Genomic DNA, 17,788 nt, shown 5'->3' with positions numbered 1-17,788 from the left:
TGTATGTATCTACTTAAAAAACCCTTTATTTATTTAAAGCACCTTGTCTTAATGAAGTTGTTAAAATTCTTGTGTTTGTTGTAAATGCATGTAATACATAATGTCCTAAATTTTTTCAGATGTCTAACCAAACTCTGCACTGTCAAACACCAGGCCCACAGTCTTGTCTTGCTGGGTTCACTCCAACAGCACTTTCTAAAAAGAGGTAAACAGAGATTAAAAACAATGGCTTAGGTCCAATGAAAGATGATTATTAAACTTTACTGATCATTAAGGGAAAAATGGTGATTTGGGAAATTAAATCTCTACTTCAAGGAGTTTACAATGTAGCTTAAAATGAATTTGGAAAGTGTGGGTTGCTCTACTCTGATATTATTTTTCTCATCTATAATCCCTTTCTATACACTTATTGAAAGCTGACATTTCATCTTATATTATGAATTTTATGTTTGTAATACCATACTTTTTTGCCTTGTGTAATGTAGGGTGAGTACTTTTTTTTTTTGGGTGAAATGCCTAAATATTTTAGGCTATGTGGATCGTATAGTCTCTGTCACGACTTTTCTTTTCTTTTTTTAAAAAAGATTTATTTATTTATTTTATACAAGAACCAGGGTACAGGCCAGATGTGCGGGAGGGTGAGAGGATTCACCAGAGACAGAGCAGGAACAGAACAGGCAGACTGATGAAATACACTGCTGAGGGGAGCAGCGGGTGCCACAGGAGAGGTCTGCTGTGCCATGTGGGACCCTCGCCGGCCGGCTGGGATTGAATCAACGCTGCAGAGGCTGTGGACAGCTTCAATCGCCTGCGCCATCAGGGAAGGCCCTCTGTCATGACTTTTCAACAGAAAACAGCCATGGCCAATAAGTAAACAAATGAGCATGACCGTGTCCCAAAAAGCCTCATTTACAGAAACAGATAGTGGCTCAGACTGAATTTGATCCTTGGACTACAGTTTTCTGACCCCTGGTTTAAATTTTTGACATTTTGTTTTATGTTCCAAGGTTAGACTTTGTCTTATTCAACCAGACTGTTTACATTGATTTTCAAAAGTGATATATTTAGATTTCATTTCCACTATTGATTTTGATTTTCCATTTTTTAAATTTTATTTTATATATTTTTTACATCATTTTAAATTTTTGCACAATGTATGCATTTTCATCTTAGTTATAGTCCCCATACAATTCCCACCCCCCTTATTTTGACCCTTGACCGTAATCCCTCGTTCCCCTCCAACCACCCCCCATAATGTGTCTCTGTGATTCTCCATTTTTTAAGGTTTCTATATTTACATATAAATAATACTTTCTTTGCTGGTCTTTTTTTATTTTTTATTTTTTTTGGCATTTAGAAAGTTGTGTATACTGTTTTTTTGTTCTACTAGGTAACTTTTTCAGAAGTATTCTGTAACCCATACCTGTGTCCTAGCTCTCAGAACCATTCAAAAATGTTCCAGTTCTTGGCCTTCCGGGGAAAACATTTATCTGAAAGCAGGCTGTACCCTCTCTTCTCCTTTGATGTAAGGTGTGGCCACATGACTTTTTTGGGCCAATACCTTATGGATGGTTGAGACACATCACTTTCAGGAGGCGACTGAAGAGTGACATATTTATCCAGACAGGGTGCTTAGCACAAGTTAGCCTTCCTTCAGCTACTTCATCTCAACTTGTCTTAACATGACTTAAGGTTTTAGATCTATTTAGATTTCATTGTTATATTTTAAAAACCATTGTCATTATGTAATGTGTTTTTCCAGAAAATAGCACTGATTTCTCTCTTTCTCAGTTCCTAATTTTTTTTCAGTAATTTCTTCAAGAGAAGTGGAGGAATTGTAAGTGGGCAACTATTGGTTTCAGGCACAACAAATAACTCTTAAGAGACCTGGTTTTTAATCTCCACACCCACCAGTGACTCAGGGTGTAGCCTCGGGCCAGACAGCTTAGTATATCTGCTTCATTTCTTGAGGATGAAAGGATATTAAAACTTTCTGACCTCTGGAGGATTTTGTACAGAGTATTATGCAGTGTCAAAATTATAATACGCATGCAATTATTGTTTTTTGAAATAGACACCATCAAAGATCCAGTATAAGCATTTGGCAGGAATCAAAATTTGAAAGTACATTCCATTTGCACCAAACTCCTCCAGAGTGTTTGGGTTCAGTGAAAATTGATTTTTGGGCATATTTATTGTGGGCTTTCACTATTGTAAGTTCTGTGTGGGTGTTGGGTATAGCCACTGATAGAGTTGGGGTTTTGTTGTCACTCATGGGCCATGTATAAAGCCAACTTCAGGCACCTGGCTGTGATGAAGGCCTCTCCGGGCCTTCCAGGTGAAGGTTAAGAAGGAGAAGACCTCTTTGCCTCACTTAAAGAGGGTGCTGGTTTCTTCCCGGGTTCCGGAGGGTCTGGTATCTTCCATTTCTGTGAAATTGCTCCACAATGAGTGAGTAGAATCTGTCACTTTTTAAAAACTTCCATGCTTTGACATTCTTGGCTGAATTAAATTCTCAAGGGCATCTAAAATGAGTGTAGAAGTTGGCTGTGAACGTGGTTGTAAGCATTACAGAGCAATGGTGCTCCAGTGTGGTTCGCAGATACCAGCAGCAACATCATCTTGGAACTTGCTAGAAATACCAATTCTTGGACTTCACCCATACCCACTGAATATAATCTTTGGAGAGAGAGCACAGTACTATCTTTTAACAAGTTTTCTAGGGAATTGTTATGCACACTGAATTTTGAGAATCATTATTTAAAAAGATATCAGTGAGAGGCTAGACCAAAATTATTAAAATGTGAAAACAAAACTAAAAACATTCCTCTATGCATGTAATTACTCTTATGTGATTATATTTATGTGATGAATCTCCTCAGTAGTGTGGCTAGTGATGCAATGTAGGGAAAGAGGAAATATGTGTCAGATTTAAATTTGAATTCTAATATTGCCTTTTTTGGATCAACAAAGAAAACTGCTAATAAAAGAAAATTTCACTTGCAACTCATAAAAAAGGGACTTTAGACACATGCTAAGAATTTGTACTAAGCTCCATAGACAATAAAAAGAGTATTTCAGCAGGGGGATGATGTGACCTGATTGACACCGAAATTTGACAGGGTGGTAGTTTGGGAGACAGGATGTTGTAGAGGAGAGGTGGGGTGTGGGGAGCTCTGATTCTGGTTCATTGGAACCAATGGACGGAGACAGATATGGGGAGACAGAGGTTCTTCCAATTCTGTCGCCAGATCACCTCTTCAGATTCACCTCTGTGATTCACTCCTATATGCTATGCTGTGGCCACTCCTGAGCATTTTGGCATTCCAGGTTGTTCTAGTCACCCACGCATTGCATGATAGATCTTTTTCTTTTTACCTAGGCAATGCAAGAGGGCTGCATGTATAAAGAACTGTGAGTTTTTTTTTGAAAGAGTGTTTTCAGTCTCTGGATAAGTACCCTGACATGGGATTATTGATTTTATGTTAGTCCTATTTTTAATTTTTTGAGGAAGGTCAATACTAGGGTGACCCCACCCCCACCCAATACCCTGCACATGTGCACATACACAGAGACAGCCAAACCTGGAGGTAACGTATTTCTGGATTTCAAAGTCTTTTGCAAACTACCATAATCAAAATGGTATGGTACTGGCATGAAAACAAACATATATGCCATGGAATAGAATACAGAACCCAGAAAGTAACATATGCACAGAGTCAACTAATCTTTGACAAAGATCCCAGGAATGCACAATGAGGAAAGGGGGGTAGCATTTTCAATAAATGATGCAAGAAAACCTGGATATTCACATGCAAAAGGATCAAATTGGATGCTTATCCTTCCCCATAAACAAAAATCAATACAAAATGGATAAAAATGTCAGGTCTGAAGCTGTAAAAATCCTAAAAGAAAACATAGGGGAAAATACAGACAATTTTTATTTCTGATTACACCTAAATAAATCTGGGGAAAAAAGCAGAATATCATGCAGGATATTAGGATTAATTTCAGACACAACTTGATGATACAAATGACTGAATCAGATACCACAATATTTCATCTCTCTGATAAATAAGTTTCTGTAAATGTGTTGTGAGTATTTATCCCTATTTTTCTTCTTATTCTCCCTCGTCTTTTTTATAGAGTTTTGTAAGCTTACTATAGAATTCATTCCATCTATTCTTTTTTGATTTCCTTAATTTTATTACATTTTTTTAAATTGAAGTAACATTAGTTAATAACATTATGTAGGTTTCAGGTGTACAGCTTTATAAATCAATATCTTGTAAATGCTACATTATGTTCATCAGCAAAAGTCTAGTTTCCATCCTTTACCATACAATTCATGCTCTTTTACTAGATCTATCCACTGCCCTGTTTTGCTGCCCATCACACTGTCTTCTGGTAACTGCTATTTTGTTTTATAGCTCAAGTGTTTGTTTTTGTTTTTGTGTTCATTAGTTTTGTTTCTTTATCTTTCACTATGAGTAAAATCAAAGTGTTTGTCTTTTTATCTCTGACTTGTTTCACGAGCATATACCCTCTACCTCCATTCATACTGTTGCAAAAGGCAGGATTTCATCTTCTTTTTTAAATAATAGGATGCCTTATGTATAATTTCCCTAGATATTTGTTAGAATACAACATTATGATTATTTCTTGAGATGTATTATTTCACCTATATCTCCACATGGCACTCTCCATACCCTGAGAAAATCCTTCATCATACCTGAAATAACCTATGGTCTATAGATATGACTGTAGTGTAAACATTTTGATAAAGACATTTGTTCATTATTAACTTTTCTAGACTACTTAAAGAGATATTTTTTCCTAGCCTGAGTTTTAGACACACACACAAGGAATTGCCAATTGCAAGTTGCTGACAAATATATGTTTGCTATAAAGGGAGGCCTAGAAGAACAAGTATAACTGAGAATACATGTTATGGTGAAGTTAAATAACCCTTCTCAGATAAAGTTTTATAGAAACCACTTCATTTGAAATCACTGTGGAAGAAATCTCCAATTTTGCCATCATACATGTGTATAAGACATTCTGGAATTATTAGATAATTCACAGTACTAGTCTAATCCCAATCCAGCCCTAAACACTCACATGTACATCTCTTAACTAGCATGTGCCACTGTAGTGAGCACAGAATCATTGTTTAAGAATGACTACAGCAAGAACAAAGATGAGAAGGGCAGAGCAGACACTTTTAAGCCAGCATGGCCCCGAGCGCCCAGGGTGGGCACAGTCCAGGCTGCGGGTCCGCAGGGGCTTGATGATGCGCTCCCTCTGCGTCATGATGGCTTCCCGGGCCCCAGCCCAGCTGCCTGGCCCTTGCAGGCGGTACTGATACGCTGTGTATGGTCCAAAGAAACTCCTCACAGCCAGCCTGGGATCCCGCAGAAGGAGGGAGAACAGGTTGGGCTTCACCCCTATTTCAGAGGCAACGTCGTCCATGTAGCCGACATAGAACACTCTGCGTGTGTCCCGGGGGCTATTCAGGAACCTGAAACCCGAATGGGGGCAAATCAGAAACTTCAACTCAGATGACCCCCTGCATCCCTCCCTCTGAGCACAGTTAACATCTAAATAATGGATGACGTTTGCATGAAAGGATAATCTTGGGGGAAATGAATTAATAACTATTGATGATTTCTCCAAAAGTGAGAGATAAAAGAGTTTTCCTGTCTTCAGTTACCATGGTCTCAGTGGTTCTAAGAAAATATTTATGCAGGTGTATATTTTTCTGCCTCAAATCCTTCCAAGGGTCTTGGATAGTAGTAAGTGGGTTTCAGACAATTTTTGTCTTATGAATATTCTTCTCTTCCTAAATCCTATACTTCGGCCACGCCTTTGATTCTGTCAGGACATTGTCTCATTTTGGTTAGCTGATGGTGAGGACTATGACAGACAAATCTTGCAGGCCAGTTAATTAGATTATTATTCCAACTTCTTTAAAGAATGAAACAATCCTTCATTTCGTCTTACATTTTCACATGCGTTACATCTCTGAGGCTATGATATGACATAAATCCATAATTATATGCTGTATCTACTGTTCCACTAACGTTAATAAAATTTCTCATGATTTCTTAGTGGACCATTCTGCATTCATTCCATCCATAAACATCCCACATATGACATTATGCTTGGGTAAGAGGAAATGGAAAGGCTGAAATGCTGAAACCCCATCAGGCAAAAAGACCCAGATTCTCTGATGAGAAACATATGAAGAATGCTCGATAGGCAGAGGGCTGCACCTAACACTTTTAATTGACTTTCAGCAAGAAGTATCTTACTCTGCTTCAATTTTTTCCCTCTTCTTTGTTATATCAGCCATCATGTCGCTCACTGAAGGCAACTTGTTCAGTCCCAGGAAAGAAGTTCCAAATTTGAACAATCTTAGAAGATAGGATTTCAGGAGGACCTGGATATCCTGAGGAGCCAGTTTGGTGGAACATCGTCAGTGAGGTAGCACAGGTGTGGGGGAGGTGGGTCCAGGAGCTACTCAGGTTTGCTCTCAGCTCCTTGTTTTATCAGGCGCACATACAAGATCATGTCCTTGGAACACATGTCTGATGAGTTCACATCTTGACCCCAAGGCCCACAAAGAAAGAGGGACTGAAGAGTCTCACCCAATGGATAAGACACAAAGTAGCATGAGCGTGATCTCATTATCAGAGTATTCGTTTCCCTCTCCTTCAAATAGCAAGGTAAATTTTTCATTTAGCTTATAACATTGTTTACAAGTATGTATTGTGGCTTCTAGTGGTAACTTGCTATCTTCTGATTGTTTACATTAAAAAAGATTTAGTCTTAATTTCCACCTTAAATCAGAGTATGCACCTTTCTGTAACTGTCCTTCATTTCTATAATGGATAACTTCTACATTTTCAGAAACACAGATGTTCCATATAAATGGGAAAAAAATTAAAGGCCAAACAAATGTGCTCAATTATTGCAATGTGATTGGCATAATTTCATAAAGGTGGGTTTCAAATCTGTCTTCAATTATGTATTCTCAATCTTAGAGCCAATGATATTATAAAGAAGAATAAAGAATTATACTAAAAATGTACTCTTCATTTGGTCAATATTTACTGAATGCCTATGAATACCTTCAAAGGTAAAGGTTCATCATTGTTCATTCTTTGCTACCCTGAAAAACACATGTAAGTATTCCCATTCCAATGAGGAAATTGTAAGATCCAGTAATATGTCAAGATCATCTGCCAGTATGTGGAAGAGCTGTAATTTAATTCTTCTTTTATTTGACTCTAAAATCCTTGATCCCTTCAATGAGTTGTCGTGTTGTTCTAGTTTCATGGTGACTGCTTGTCCTTTTTATACTTTGAACTTGAGAGGCCGGTAAAAATGTTCTCTTTGATAAAGACTGATTCCAGAGTGAAACTAGCACCCTCAGAAAGAAGAATTACTGTTGTTCTCACCTTTACTCTAGGTTGAGATATTTCTCCTATTTGTTGCAGTTTCTCTACTAGACTCTACAATACTAAGCTCATACTAATAATCTACTATACTAATGCTATAACTATACCGTCTATATGATACATACCTTATGTACTACACTTTACTTTCTATGAATTACTGGGCTCACTTTCTATACTATCCTTTCTATTATCTCCTTGCTGTGCTTAAAGAATTATTTGCAAATATGTTGTGTTTTGTGATAGCTTAAATTACAGCTTTTTTTAATCTTTTGGATTTCTTCAGTTTCATGAGAAATCCAAAAGATTAAATAGCTATCAAGCAGCAAAGCAGCAAATCTCAAGTGGCAGGATTTCAGAAAACTTTAACGGTTCACTTCAGATGTATTTTGCAATGGATACCTTTGTAGTACTTCTGAAAGCACACCACCTGTAGATATTTTTCTCACTATGCACAAGGCCAGCACATACCTTTGAATATATGAGCAGCCCATCTGCTCTGGATTTCTGAGGTGGGGATGGTGGCACCCACTGGCTGGAGGATGCCAATGAAAGCTAGTGTTGGCTTCTCTAGCAGAGGCGGGAACACATATTTATACATGGTGCGCTTGCTGTCCAGAATTGCTGGGTCATTTTCCAAAAAAGGAAATGAGAAATTATATCCTGTGGCAAATATAACAAGATCAATGTCTTCTTCTGTGCCATCCTCAAAGGTGACTGATGTCTCAGTGAATTCTCTTATATTTGGTTTCATCACAATCCTTCCAGTAATTATGTGATTGGGTAGATCATCACCAAAAGTAGCTTGATGGCTCAGAAATCTGAAGAGGAAAAGTTGAAGTCCAGAAAAATTTATCTAGATCTTCTAGGAGAGGAGTTGAGCCAAGAAAATGCTTAAAATACTTTTTAGTTGAGCCAAAATAAATGAAAGAATTACATTTTTGTTTTATGAAAGATATTTTCCTTTTTCTTTTTCCAAATTATTTACTGATTAAACATTCTATATCTATCAGAATGCTAATAATAACTATTAATATTTATGCAAGGAGAATATTTTGAAATTTGGAATATAAGCTTATACCAGTTTTATTAATATCTAACTTCATTAACAAATTTTTTGGAGAGATTTTGAGAAACAATTGCTATGTGCTCTTATTGCAAATGGAAAATCAGATCAGATACTGATGGCCATTTTATCTGAGAACTGACATTTTAATGCCATTTTAATATATTTTACAAACATTATTTAATTTTGACACAATTTGTTGTCATCTTAGACTCCCTACAATTTCTGTCTATTCAGTGACATCCAAGTACTAATGCCTCTGAACCTAACCTCTTTTGTGAGTTTGAGAATCATCTCTCCTAATGCCTGCCATGTGTCACTATTGGCATACCTTACAAGTATCCCAGGCACAGTTTTTTAATCTTATGTTATCAGTCAGCTTCTCCATATCCTTCAAAATTGCTTTCCTTCTGAATTCATTACCTTTGTTGGATGGTTACACTCTCAATCATTCACCTAGATATTGGATGTCAGTGCATTAATTATATGATTACCTCTTTTTAAAAAAATATTTATTTATTTATTTATACATACAAGAACTGGGGTACAGGCCAGAGGTGCAGGGGATAAGAGGATTCACTAGAGACAGAGTGGGGAGCAGAACAGGCAGAACTACTGAAATACACTGCTGAGGGGAGCAGCAGGGAGACCTGAGAGGTCTGCTGTGCCATGTGGGTTACTTCCCTGGCCTGGGATCAACTTGTGCTGTAGAGGCTGGGGTGGCTTCACAGAGCTGTGCTTAACCCCTTGCATCACCAGGGAGGCCCTAATATATATTATTTTTATTTTATGATATTTTGACATCTTAAAGAGCCTGCTGGCTGGGAAGAGGCTGCTTCTGTCAGTGTGAGCCAATTTTCAGGAATAGCAAAGGGCTCAGCACATCTTTCATCTGCAAAATAACTAATCCCCTGTCTACAACTCCAAACACCTCCTCATGTAGCTCTCAATCAATTAATTAGTATTTCCCCAGTTCTAAATCATCCTAAGGACAGGTGCCAGTCTGATGAAATTGTTCACCCTAGCCAATCCTGAGCTGTTTACTCTGCTCTGCAATGCATTTCCCATGGAAACCCAGTAAAAGTTGTGACTACATCTTTCCTGCCATTCTTGCTTTCCATGACCACACCTACTGCTCCCTACATGGTCCTGAGTAGTGTGGCCCATCTCTCAGGAAATGCAAGTAGTAAGTTCTTCTCCCAATGGCATTGACCTCTCTGTGTCATCAGTTAGTCACTTCTGTAAATTGAAATCCTATTAGACAATTTTAATGCAGTTGGAAAATTAAGAATATAATAAACCCACACAAAAGTGTTGAGCATTTGCCATGTGCTGAGCACTAGTAGACTATACATGTCTTTTTCCCTTTAATGCTCTAAACAGCACTCTGCATTGGTGCTAATGTGATCCCCATTTATCTGCAAGGAAAGTGGGAGAAAAGCTGTTAAGTAAATATGATATCACACAGCTAGTAAGTGATAAAGCCCTATTTAAGCCATTGTTGCTGGCCTCAGAGTTCTGTTCAAGGTCAAGAAAGCAGGTGTGGCATATTTCAGGTCACCCTTTAGCTCATGGTCTCCATCTTGTCACTGGAAATCACCAGACTCCTGAATCTTTCCTTTGACCTGGAAGATGGAGCTGAATTTTATGATGTAACATATCATCTGCTGCTTGTCCACCATATGAAAGTTAGAGTCTAAAGAAGTGAGAGTAGCCTGAAAACATGAAGGGTGGGGACATGAAGCCTCCGCCACATTCCTAAAGTTCAATATTTTCCTCTAAGGTGAGTAGAATAGTCCAAAGAAACATAAGGATGGAAGCAATGATGATGATGTTCAACTACGACAGCTGAAGTCTATTTTCAAGGTGGTAGAACATGAACTCTACTCATCTTTATCATCAGAGGCAAAATTATTTTTTAAAAAATCCTAGATCATACCTGTGCTTAGGTTGCAAACCATAGACATCATGGTTAAATCGAGCATTTAACTTTTTCTCCATTAGTCTGTTGGTTAAGGATGCAGGCAGCAAGTTGTCAAGGAGAGAGTTAAAACGAGTGAAGAGAACAATGTCCATGGGCATCCCACTATCCCAGACCCGGTTCCAAATCCAGGAACCTGTCCTTGTGCTGAGAAACACCTAGAAGAGAATGCAAATAAGTGAAAAATAGGGCCTCACAATGTAACTGTTTCTCTCATAGGATCCTTTTCTCAGCTCTTCAGATATGTGTCATTTGGTTCATGAGGAGAAATGGAAAATGATTCTCTTGCCTTTTTAGCTAGAAGAGTCCCTTGATCCTCAGAGACAGATATATCAACAGATACATTTGTACTGTTTCAAATACACACAAGCATACATCTACATGTTGTTTATGTTCTAGGGTCCCCCAAACCTCTCTCTGCATCTCACCCATCTCCCCTTTGATCTTTCTCCAGAGCAGTGGTTGATGCCTGCAATTTCTTAAATTCTAAATTCTCAGAAGCACACTAATGCAAGAAAACAGAGCTCAATAAATTGACACATAAGATTCCACTAATTTGCTAAAGACTGTTTTAAGTATCTGAAACACTTAGTTAATTCCTGTCCCTAGAAATATCAGTATGAAGGAATCAGCTTTGGGAGGTTGTGTGAAGTGTCATGTCAATGAAATATAGAAGGTTTTGAAAAAATGGTAACTTTTTGTTTCCCAGTATGTTCATTTTTAAAACTCATGGCTGAGCTGATCAACCCTATATGCTCTGGTAAAAACAAACAATATGTCATGCACTAAGCTTTGAAATATTTGTTTCATTCTCAGATTTTAAAGTTTTTTTGGAGGGATTGGTTACCTAGATGTCTACAAAGTATCAGGTGCAGGGGTAGCTAACAATCAGGACTGAAGCAGTGTGTGCACACACACTACAGACACTTTACACAGTGCTCACATCTCAGAGGGCACGGGTCAGGTTGCACCTCAGGAAAGAGAATTTTAGGAACCAAACTTGTGAGGTTACATGACTGAGATCAATTGCCAAGTCAACTCCAGAATTTCCAATACCGACCACAACGATTCTCTTTCCATGAAATTTCTCTGGACTCTTGTATTTCCAACTGTGCATATATTCACCTTTGAAACTCTTGATCCCTGTGGTAAAGAACAGTGTTATTCAAACCTTGGTCATTATTTTATTTTATTTTAACTGCCAGCATACTCTGAAGCTTATTACTGAGCTCAAAGACCATCCTGCTTAAATCTCATTTGCTGGCCCACTGATGCCAATTCTGGGGGCGGTGCTCAAATCACCTGATGGAACGAATCCTTCTATGGTGTTGTTTCAGGCCATAATTGCATGATCAAACATATCCCCAAGTTCCTAAGATGCTCTCTATTTTCATTTTTCTATATTCTGCCAAGTCTTCAAAGAAGAACTCAGCTCCTATTCAGGTAATCCTCCTTTGCAGTCATTGCTGTTTATTCAACTACTGCTGTGGACCCATTCCCTGTCTTTCTTTCCAAACCAAATTTCTTGTGTGTCTGGCTGATTTCCACCTCTACTGGGCTTTGTGCACCTTCCAGCTGGCCCAATTCACTCATTCTCCTACTACAAACAAATGTTCCAATATAACCTGCAAGATCTCAAGCTGAGAGGGGTAAGGACTTCCAACTTTTATCCGCAAATTTTTCTCTTATTTAACAGAAACCTCATATGGCAGAGGCTTAAACGCTGGTGGGGATTCCGCAGTATTTCATCTTTTTCAACAATGTTCGGATCTGCACATATGGGTTTCTTTGCTCCTCCAGTGAGCAAAGAAAGACTGGACAGTCTTGGTTGTGGTTTGCTCTTGGCCCTGTCCCTTTTTCTCCTACAGAATATGTTCCAAAGTTTTAGTTATTCCCTGGAAGAATTTCTTTAACTTTACCTAGTAAATTCCTGGTGTGTGTCTAATATTATTATTCCCAAATCCCATCATTGCCCACTTCAATTATCCATGGATAGGACACAATCCATATGTGACTCCTACCTGAAGCTCTTTCAATTATTTCGCTTTCCCTTGGTGTCACTGTTTCCCCTCTTCCCCCCTTGATAATATTCCCCTAGCCCCTGCTCTTATTTTTGTGAAACAACAAAGGTCCTAGGTGACTTTCTCTATATCTAAAAGGTACTGTGTTTTTGTTCCTCCTGCTCTGTCTCCTTTTCCCAAGAGAAAATGTTATTCCTCCACCCCAAAATGAACTCTTTGATCCCTGGTCGTTGTGGGAAGAGATGCAGAGGTCAAACAAATTTTTGCATGAATCTCAGTTCTTTCACCACTAGTGATATTTGTGATGTGAGAAAGGGAAACTGCTTTACGCTACACTGGATTGCTACAAGCACCCTTTAAATGTTCTCTGTAACTTAGGAAGTGTTTGAAAAATAAGTTTAATGCTCTCTTTTGACTGTCTTTGCTCCCATCCCTCTCTTTCATGTTTATTGAAGAACTCTGGGATCTTGTTGCATTCGGCCTCAATCATTCGCCCTCATACAGGCAGAATCTGCTATTGTTTCCTATCTCTGGAAATGGCAACTCCATTGTGCAGACCAATAAAAATTAGAGTTATCTTTGTTTTTTTTAGAGTTATCTTTGACTCTTCACTTTTGGTCATATCTGACACCTGGTCCATCAGAAAATTCTGTTATTTCTGGGCCTCCCCTGGTGGCGTAGCGGTTGAGCGCTGGGTTGTGAAGCTGCCCACAGCCTCTGCAGCGCCGGTTTGTTCCCGGCTGCTCCCCGGCCACCGGAGGAGGGTCCCGCATGGCGCGCAGACCTCTCCTGCCGCCAGCTGCTCCCCTCAGCAGTGTACTTCATCACTCTGCCTGTTCTGTTCCCCGCTCTGGCTCTGGTGAATTCTCTCACCCTCCCGCACTTCTGACTGTACTCAGTGCTTGTATAAATAAATAAATAAATCTTAAAAAAAAAATTCTGTTATTTCGATGTTCAAACTATATTTAGGATCCAAGCAACTGGTGGTATATCAGCAATTTTCATTTTCATTTTATAACATTATGAATAATTTGGATGATCTTTCAAAGAACATGCATTACTTTAATCAGGAACAATACTTACTTTACAATTAACAATTACTTTAGTCAGGAACCAGAGCATCAATGGTATAACCTCAAGAAACCAGTGACTTCCCATTTATTGTGACATACCTGGAAAACTCTTGAGTGGCAAGTCAGACTCAGAATAAAGGCCAGTACACACCATGATCCCGTCAAAGACATAGGACTCCTGCTTCCCCTCAGTCTCCACCACCACATCCCACTGTCCCGTGCAGGAGAAGTCGGGACGCTTCCTCACGCTGCATACTCTCGTCTGGGAATGAGGCAAAGAGACTCGTGACCACCCTTCCTAGCTGCCCTCCTGCCCAAGAACTCTTGACCTTAATAGGTAAGACGGACTATACCTAACCCTCCTCTGGGATTTCATAAGAGCATTCCATTAAGGTGGTTTCCCTGTGTTTAAAGCTGAGACATGGTCCACTTGCTTCCCAACTGTCATCCTGAGTGTGGTTAGTGCCGAGACAATTCCAGCTGCACAGTCAACCCACCATACTTGTCTCCTGAGGGAGGTGAAGCGAGAAGCTCTCACTACCTTCCCTGGAGATGTAGGAAAGCTAGCTCCCAAGGCTGAGTGGAGCTTCTCTGCACTTTGTTCTGGCCTGGATCCCCTCTCTACCAGGAGGGTTCCACAATGCAGAGTGTTCTCTGCCCACTTACCAGAAACCGGATGTGCTTTATGAGGTGGAAGTGTCTGACATACATCCTGATGTACTCCATGAGTTTGGAGTGGTGCAAGTAGTTGGGAAAGTGATCAGGGAATGGGAAGTCACTGTAGGCTGTCATCTCCTTGGATGTGTTGCTGGTGGCAGATCTGTAGATACTTGGCCGGCCCCCTTCAGTCTTCTCCTGCCAAGAAAAAAGGACAATCACTGGCTTTAGAATCAAAAGTATGAGGGTATCCAAATATTACCTCAGTTAAAAATTTCTTTAAAATAAAATAAGTGGAATTAAAAGTACAGTTAAGGGCCTCCCTGGTGGCGCAGTCATTGAGCTCTGGGTTGCGAAGCTGCCCGCAGCCTCTGCGGAGCCGGTTCGATCCCCGGCTGCTCCCCGGCCACCGGAGGAGGGACCCACGTGGCGCGCAGACCTCTCCTGCCACCCGCTGCTCCCCTCAGCAGTGTACTTCGGTCCTTCTGCCTGCTCTGCTCCCCGCTCTGGCTCTGGTGAATTCTCTCGCCCTCCCGCGCTTCTGACTGTACCCAGTGCATGTATAAACAAAACAAACAAACAAATAAATAAATAAAATAAATAAAACATGCCTCTAATAAAATAAATAAAAGTACAGTTAAAAAATAACCCCCTTTACATGTCAAATTAGGAAACTCCTGCAATTAATTCTTTCAAGCACAGTGTGTCTGTTTTCCATTCCTTTCATTAAGAGAGACTTGTGGTAAAGAGAACCCTCGCATATAGTAGATGGGAATGTAAATTGTTGCAACCATCATGGAAAGCAGTGTGAAGATTGCGTCAAAAATTAAAAATAAAATTTCCATATTCTATTATGTATCCCCATATTCTGTTACATATTTATGTGTCCCCTGAGAATTACTAAAACACTGATTTGAAGAGAGTTATGTCTCCACATGTTCACTTCAGCACTATTTACAAGAATTGGAAACAACCAAAGTGCCAATCCATATATCAGTGATTAAAGATGTGTATGTGTATATTCAATAGAGTATCACTCAACTACAAAAAAAAAAAAAAAAGAGAAAGGAATCCTGCCATGTGCAAGGAGATGGATGTCCATATGAAGCAAGACGATGGAAAAAAAGCATACCATATAATTCCACTCTTATATGGAATATAAAGACAGAAAAAATAAATGAATTTGAAAAACATAAATAAACTTTTAGAATTTAAGACCAAATTAGGATCTACCAAAATGCAAAGCAGAAAAGGCATTAAGTCATTGGGTAAAAGGGGTGAATTGTAAGGTGAAGGATAAAGTGGACTTTTAGTGGCAAACTTATGGTAGTATATACATTCATTTACAATAATGCACAACTGAAACTTATTTAATGCTATAATGCAATGTTGCTTTAATTAAAAAACAAAACATAGCTACAAAAAACCAAATAATTTTTGGGGTAACAAACAGACATTAACAGAGGATAGAAAGCACAAACATAGAGAAATGTATGTGAGGCATGAGAGTAAAGGTAGGACTTCCTCTGTAGGCACAGTGTCTGTGGAGTCAGAATCCTGGCCAAAGGATTTTAAGGGGTCTGACCTATTCGAAGTGATGATAGGGAAGAACGGAGCATAATTAGATTGGACTTTCTTTGTATTCTTCTTTATTATTGGCAATTTCCCCCTAATTACAAAAGCAGCACATGTTTAATATATTGTATAGTGAGTGAAAGGGTACAATATCATTCATGATGATCACTTTAAACATTTTGATGTATATCCTTCTAGTCTTAGCCTTTTAGTCTATTTGTATCTGTCTATTATCTACTCACCTACACACATAGAGATAGGCACATAACATTTCAGCATTTGGCAGTACATTATTGTTTATAAGTAGTGTTTCCTATGCATTATTTGATCCAAACCTGAGAGCACATTATCTTCACAGTTCAGGATATAATAGGAACCTACACAACATAAAGTATCTGTTAAGTGTATTAGCACTATTCCTGTTTTTGTCTTTAATCAAGACTAGACTATACTTAAATAATTTAAAGGAGACAACAAAGGAAGGAAGACTGAATATCAGTTGGGAAGAAGAAAAGATGGGGCTTCAATGATTAGATGCAGGTACTAATAAAAATGATTACATTGGTAGTTGAAGGATAAATTAGTGCAGTAATCTGCATTCCAATTTCCCAGATATGGAAAAAAGCGTCCCACACATATAGAGGTACATTCAGACTTACCTCGTATCTCCACAGTCCTCCAATGTCGTCGCTTACTTCAAAACAGGTGGGCTCCAGTCCTACCTCCAGACAGTTCTTAAGGGCACCTAATCCACTGACCCCTGCGCCAATGACTGCAATTCTTTTGCCCGGCATTGTGTCTTGTATCAGAAGATTATTAGGAAAAACTCAGATTTTTGTCACCCTGTAATTTGTTCATATGATGCAGGATCATTAGTTTTCTCCTTATTTTTGTCCATATGTCACCACCCATATGCCCTAGATTTGTCTTGGAAGATCAAATTAGAGAGCATTAGTAGGATGCATTGTATACTTTTGCAAAGGCAGCTACGAAAGGCATTTTTTACCCTGTAAAATTGCTCCTGCCTCAGAATTCTGCCACCAGGTAGAAGGGCTATGTCAGCTGTGAAGACACATTTGCAGAGATTTGTACAAGGCCTTTTCCAGCCACCTGCCGCTTCCTTATTCTTCTTTTTCTAAGTCTCTTTCCAACCTGGAACAAATCCTGCAGCTTCACAATTCACAACATTCCTGTTCTGGAAAAGAAAAGATTAAGTTTTTATCCAAATGACTTAAATATGACAATTCATATTCTGCGTGCTAATGGATACTTTCTGAGATAAGTTTAATTCAAATATTTATATTCTGGTTTGTATTATTTATATATTTACTTACAAAATTGAACGATTTCTATGTTTACTTGAACTTGTGGCTGTTCATCCTTAGGTAAAAGAGTCCAGGTAGCTATATTTTATGAGGGGTGCGTGCGTGTGTGTGTGTGTGTGTGTGTGTGTGTGTGTGTGTGTATGTATGTGTGTATGTATGTGTGTAGTGAACAGAAAAATCTTTGCTAGCAATCTAAGTCCCGTGGACAGAGAGAGAGAGCTTATGAAGTTCTCTGCTATTAATTATTAATTTAGACTTGGAGTCTAAATGAATTTGCAGCAGGGGGAGGCTGGGGAGAGTGACACTGAGAGCAGCTCTGCCTTTCACTCTCCCAGCCTAGGCTTTTATTAAAGATATGAACAAAGGAACAAGAAAATAGCACGCAATGGCATTTATGCTTATACAAATTAGTAAGTTACTGCTGGAACAAGATTTTGTAGTCGGTAGGGAACATGTGCACAAGCCATTCCATTCTCAGAGGACAGGTGTCAATTCTGGGCAGAAGTTCTGATGGCAGAACTTCTAACCTGGAACTCTGTTTGCAGAGTAAACAGGTATCCTCAGAAGACTCCGGCTCTCCTTAGGGTGACAGGCTGCCAATATGTTCCCCTTTTTATTTTATTTTCTTAG

The 17,788-nt window shown here is 39.0% G+C and overlaps 1 protein-coding gene across 1 annotated transcript; it reads right to left on the bottom strand.

Moving 5' to 3' along the window:
• Positions 1 to 5,166: 5,166 nt before the first annotated feature.
• Positions 5,167 to 16,627, bottom strand: LOC119242282 (flavin-containing monooxygenase 5-like). The gene is made up of 8 exons (XM_037508013.1): positions 16,493 to 16,627; positions 14,268 to 14,456; positions 13,701 to 13,863; positions 11,508 to 11,650; positions 10,466 to 10,665; positions 7,940 to 8,281; positions 6,315 to 6,395; positions 5,167 to 5,521 (listed from the first exon to the last, which is right to left on the bottom strand). Exons 1-8 carry the CDS (start codon positions 16,625 to 16,627, stop codon positions 5,167 to 5,169), a joined length of 1,608 nt encoding a protein of 535 aa, XP_037363910.1.
• Positions 16,628 to 17,788: the final 1,161 nt, after the last annotated feature.

The sequence above is a fragment of the Talpa occidentalis genome, unplaced genomic scaffold, assembly GCF_014898055.3.
Source record: "Talpa occidentalis isolate TD23 unplaced genomic scaffold, MPIMG_talOcc4v2.1 talOcc4.12, whole genome shotgun sequence".
NCBI classification, from domain to species: Eukaryota; Metazoa; Chordata; class Mammalia; order Eulipotyphla; family Talpidae; genus Talpa; species Talpa occidentalis.
This window is presented reverse-complemented; position numbering and strand designations above follow the sequence as displayed.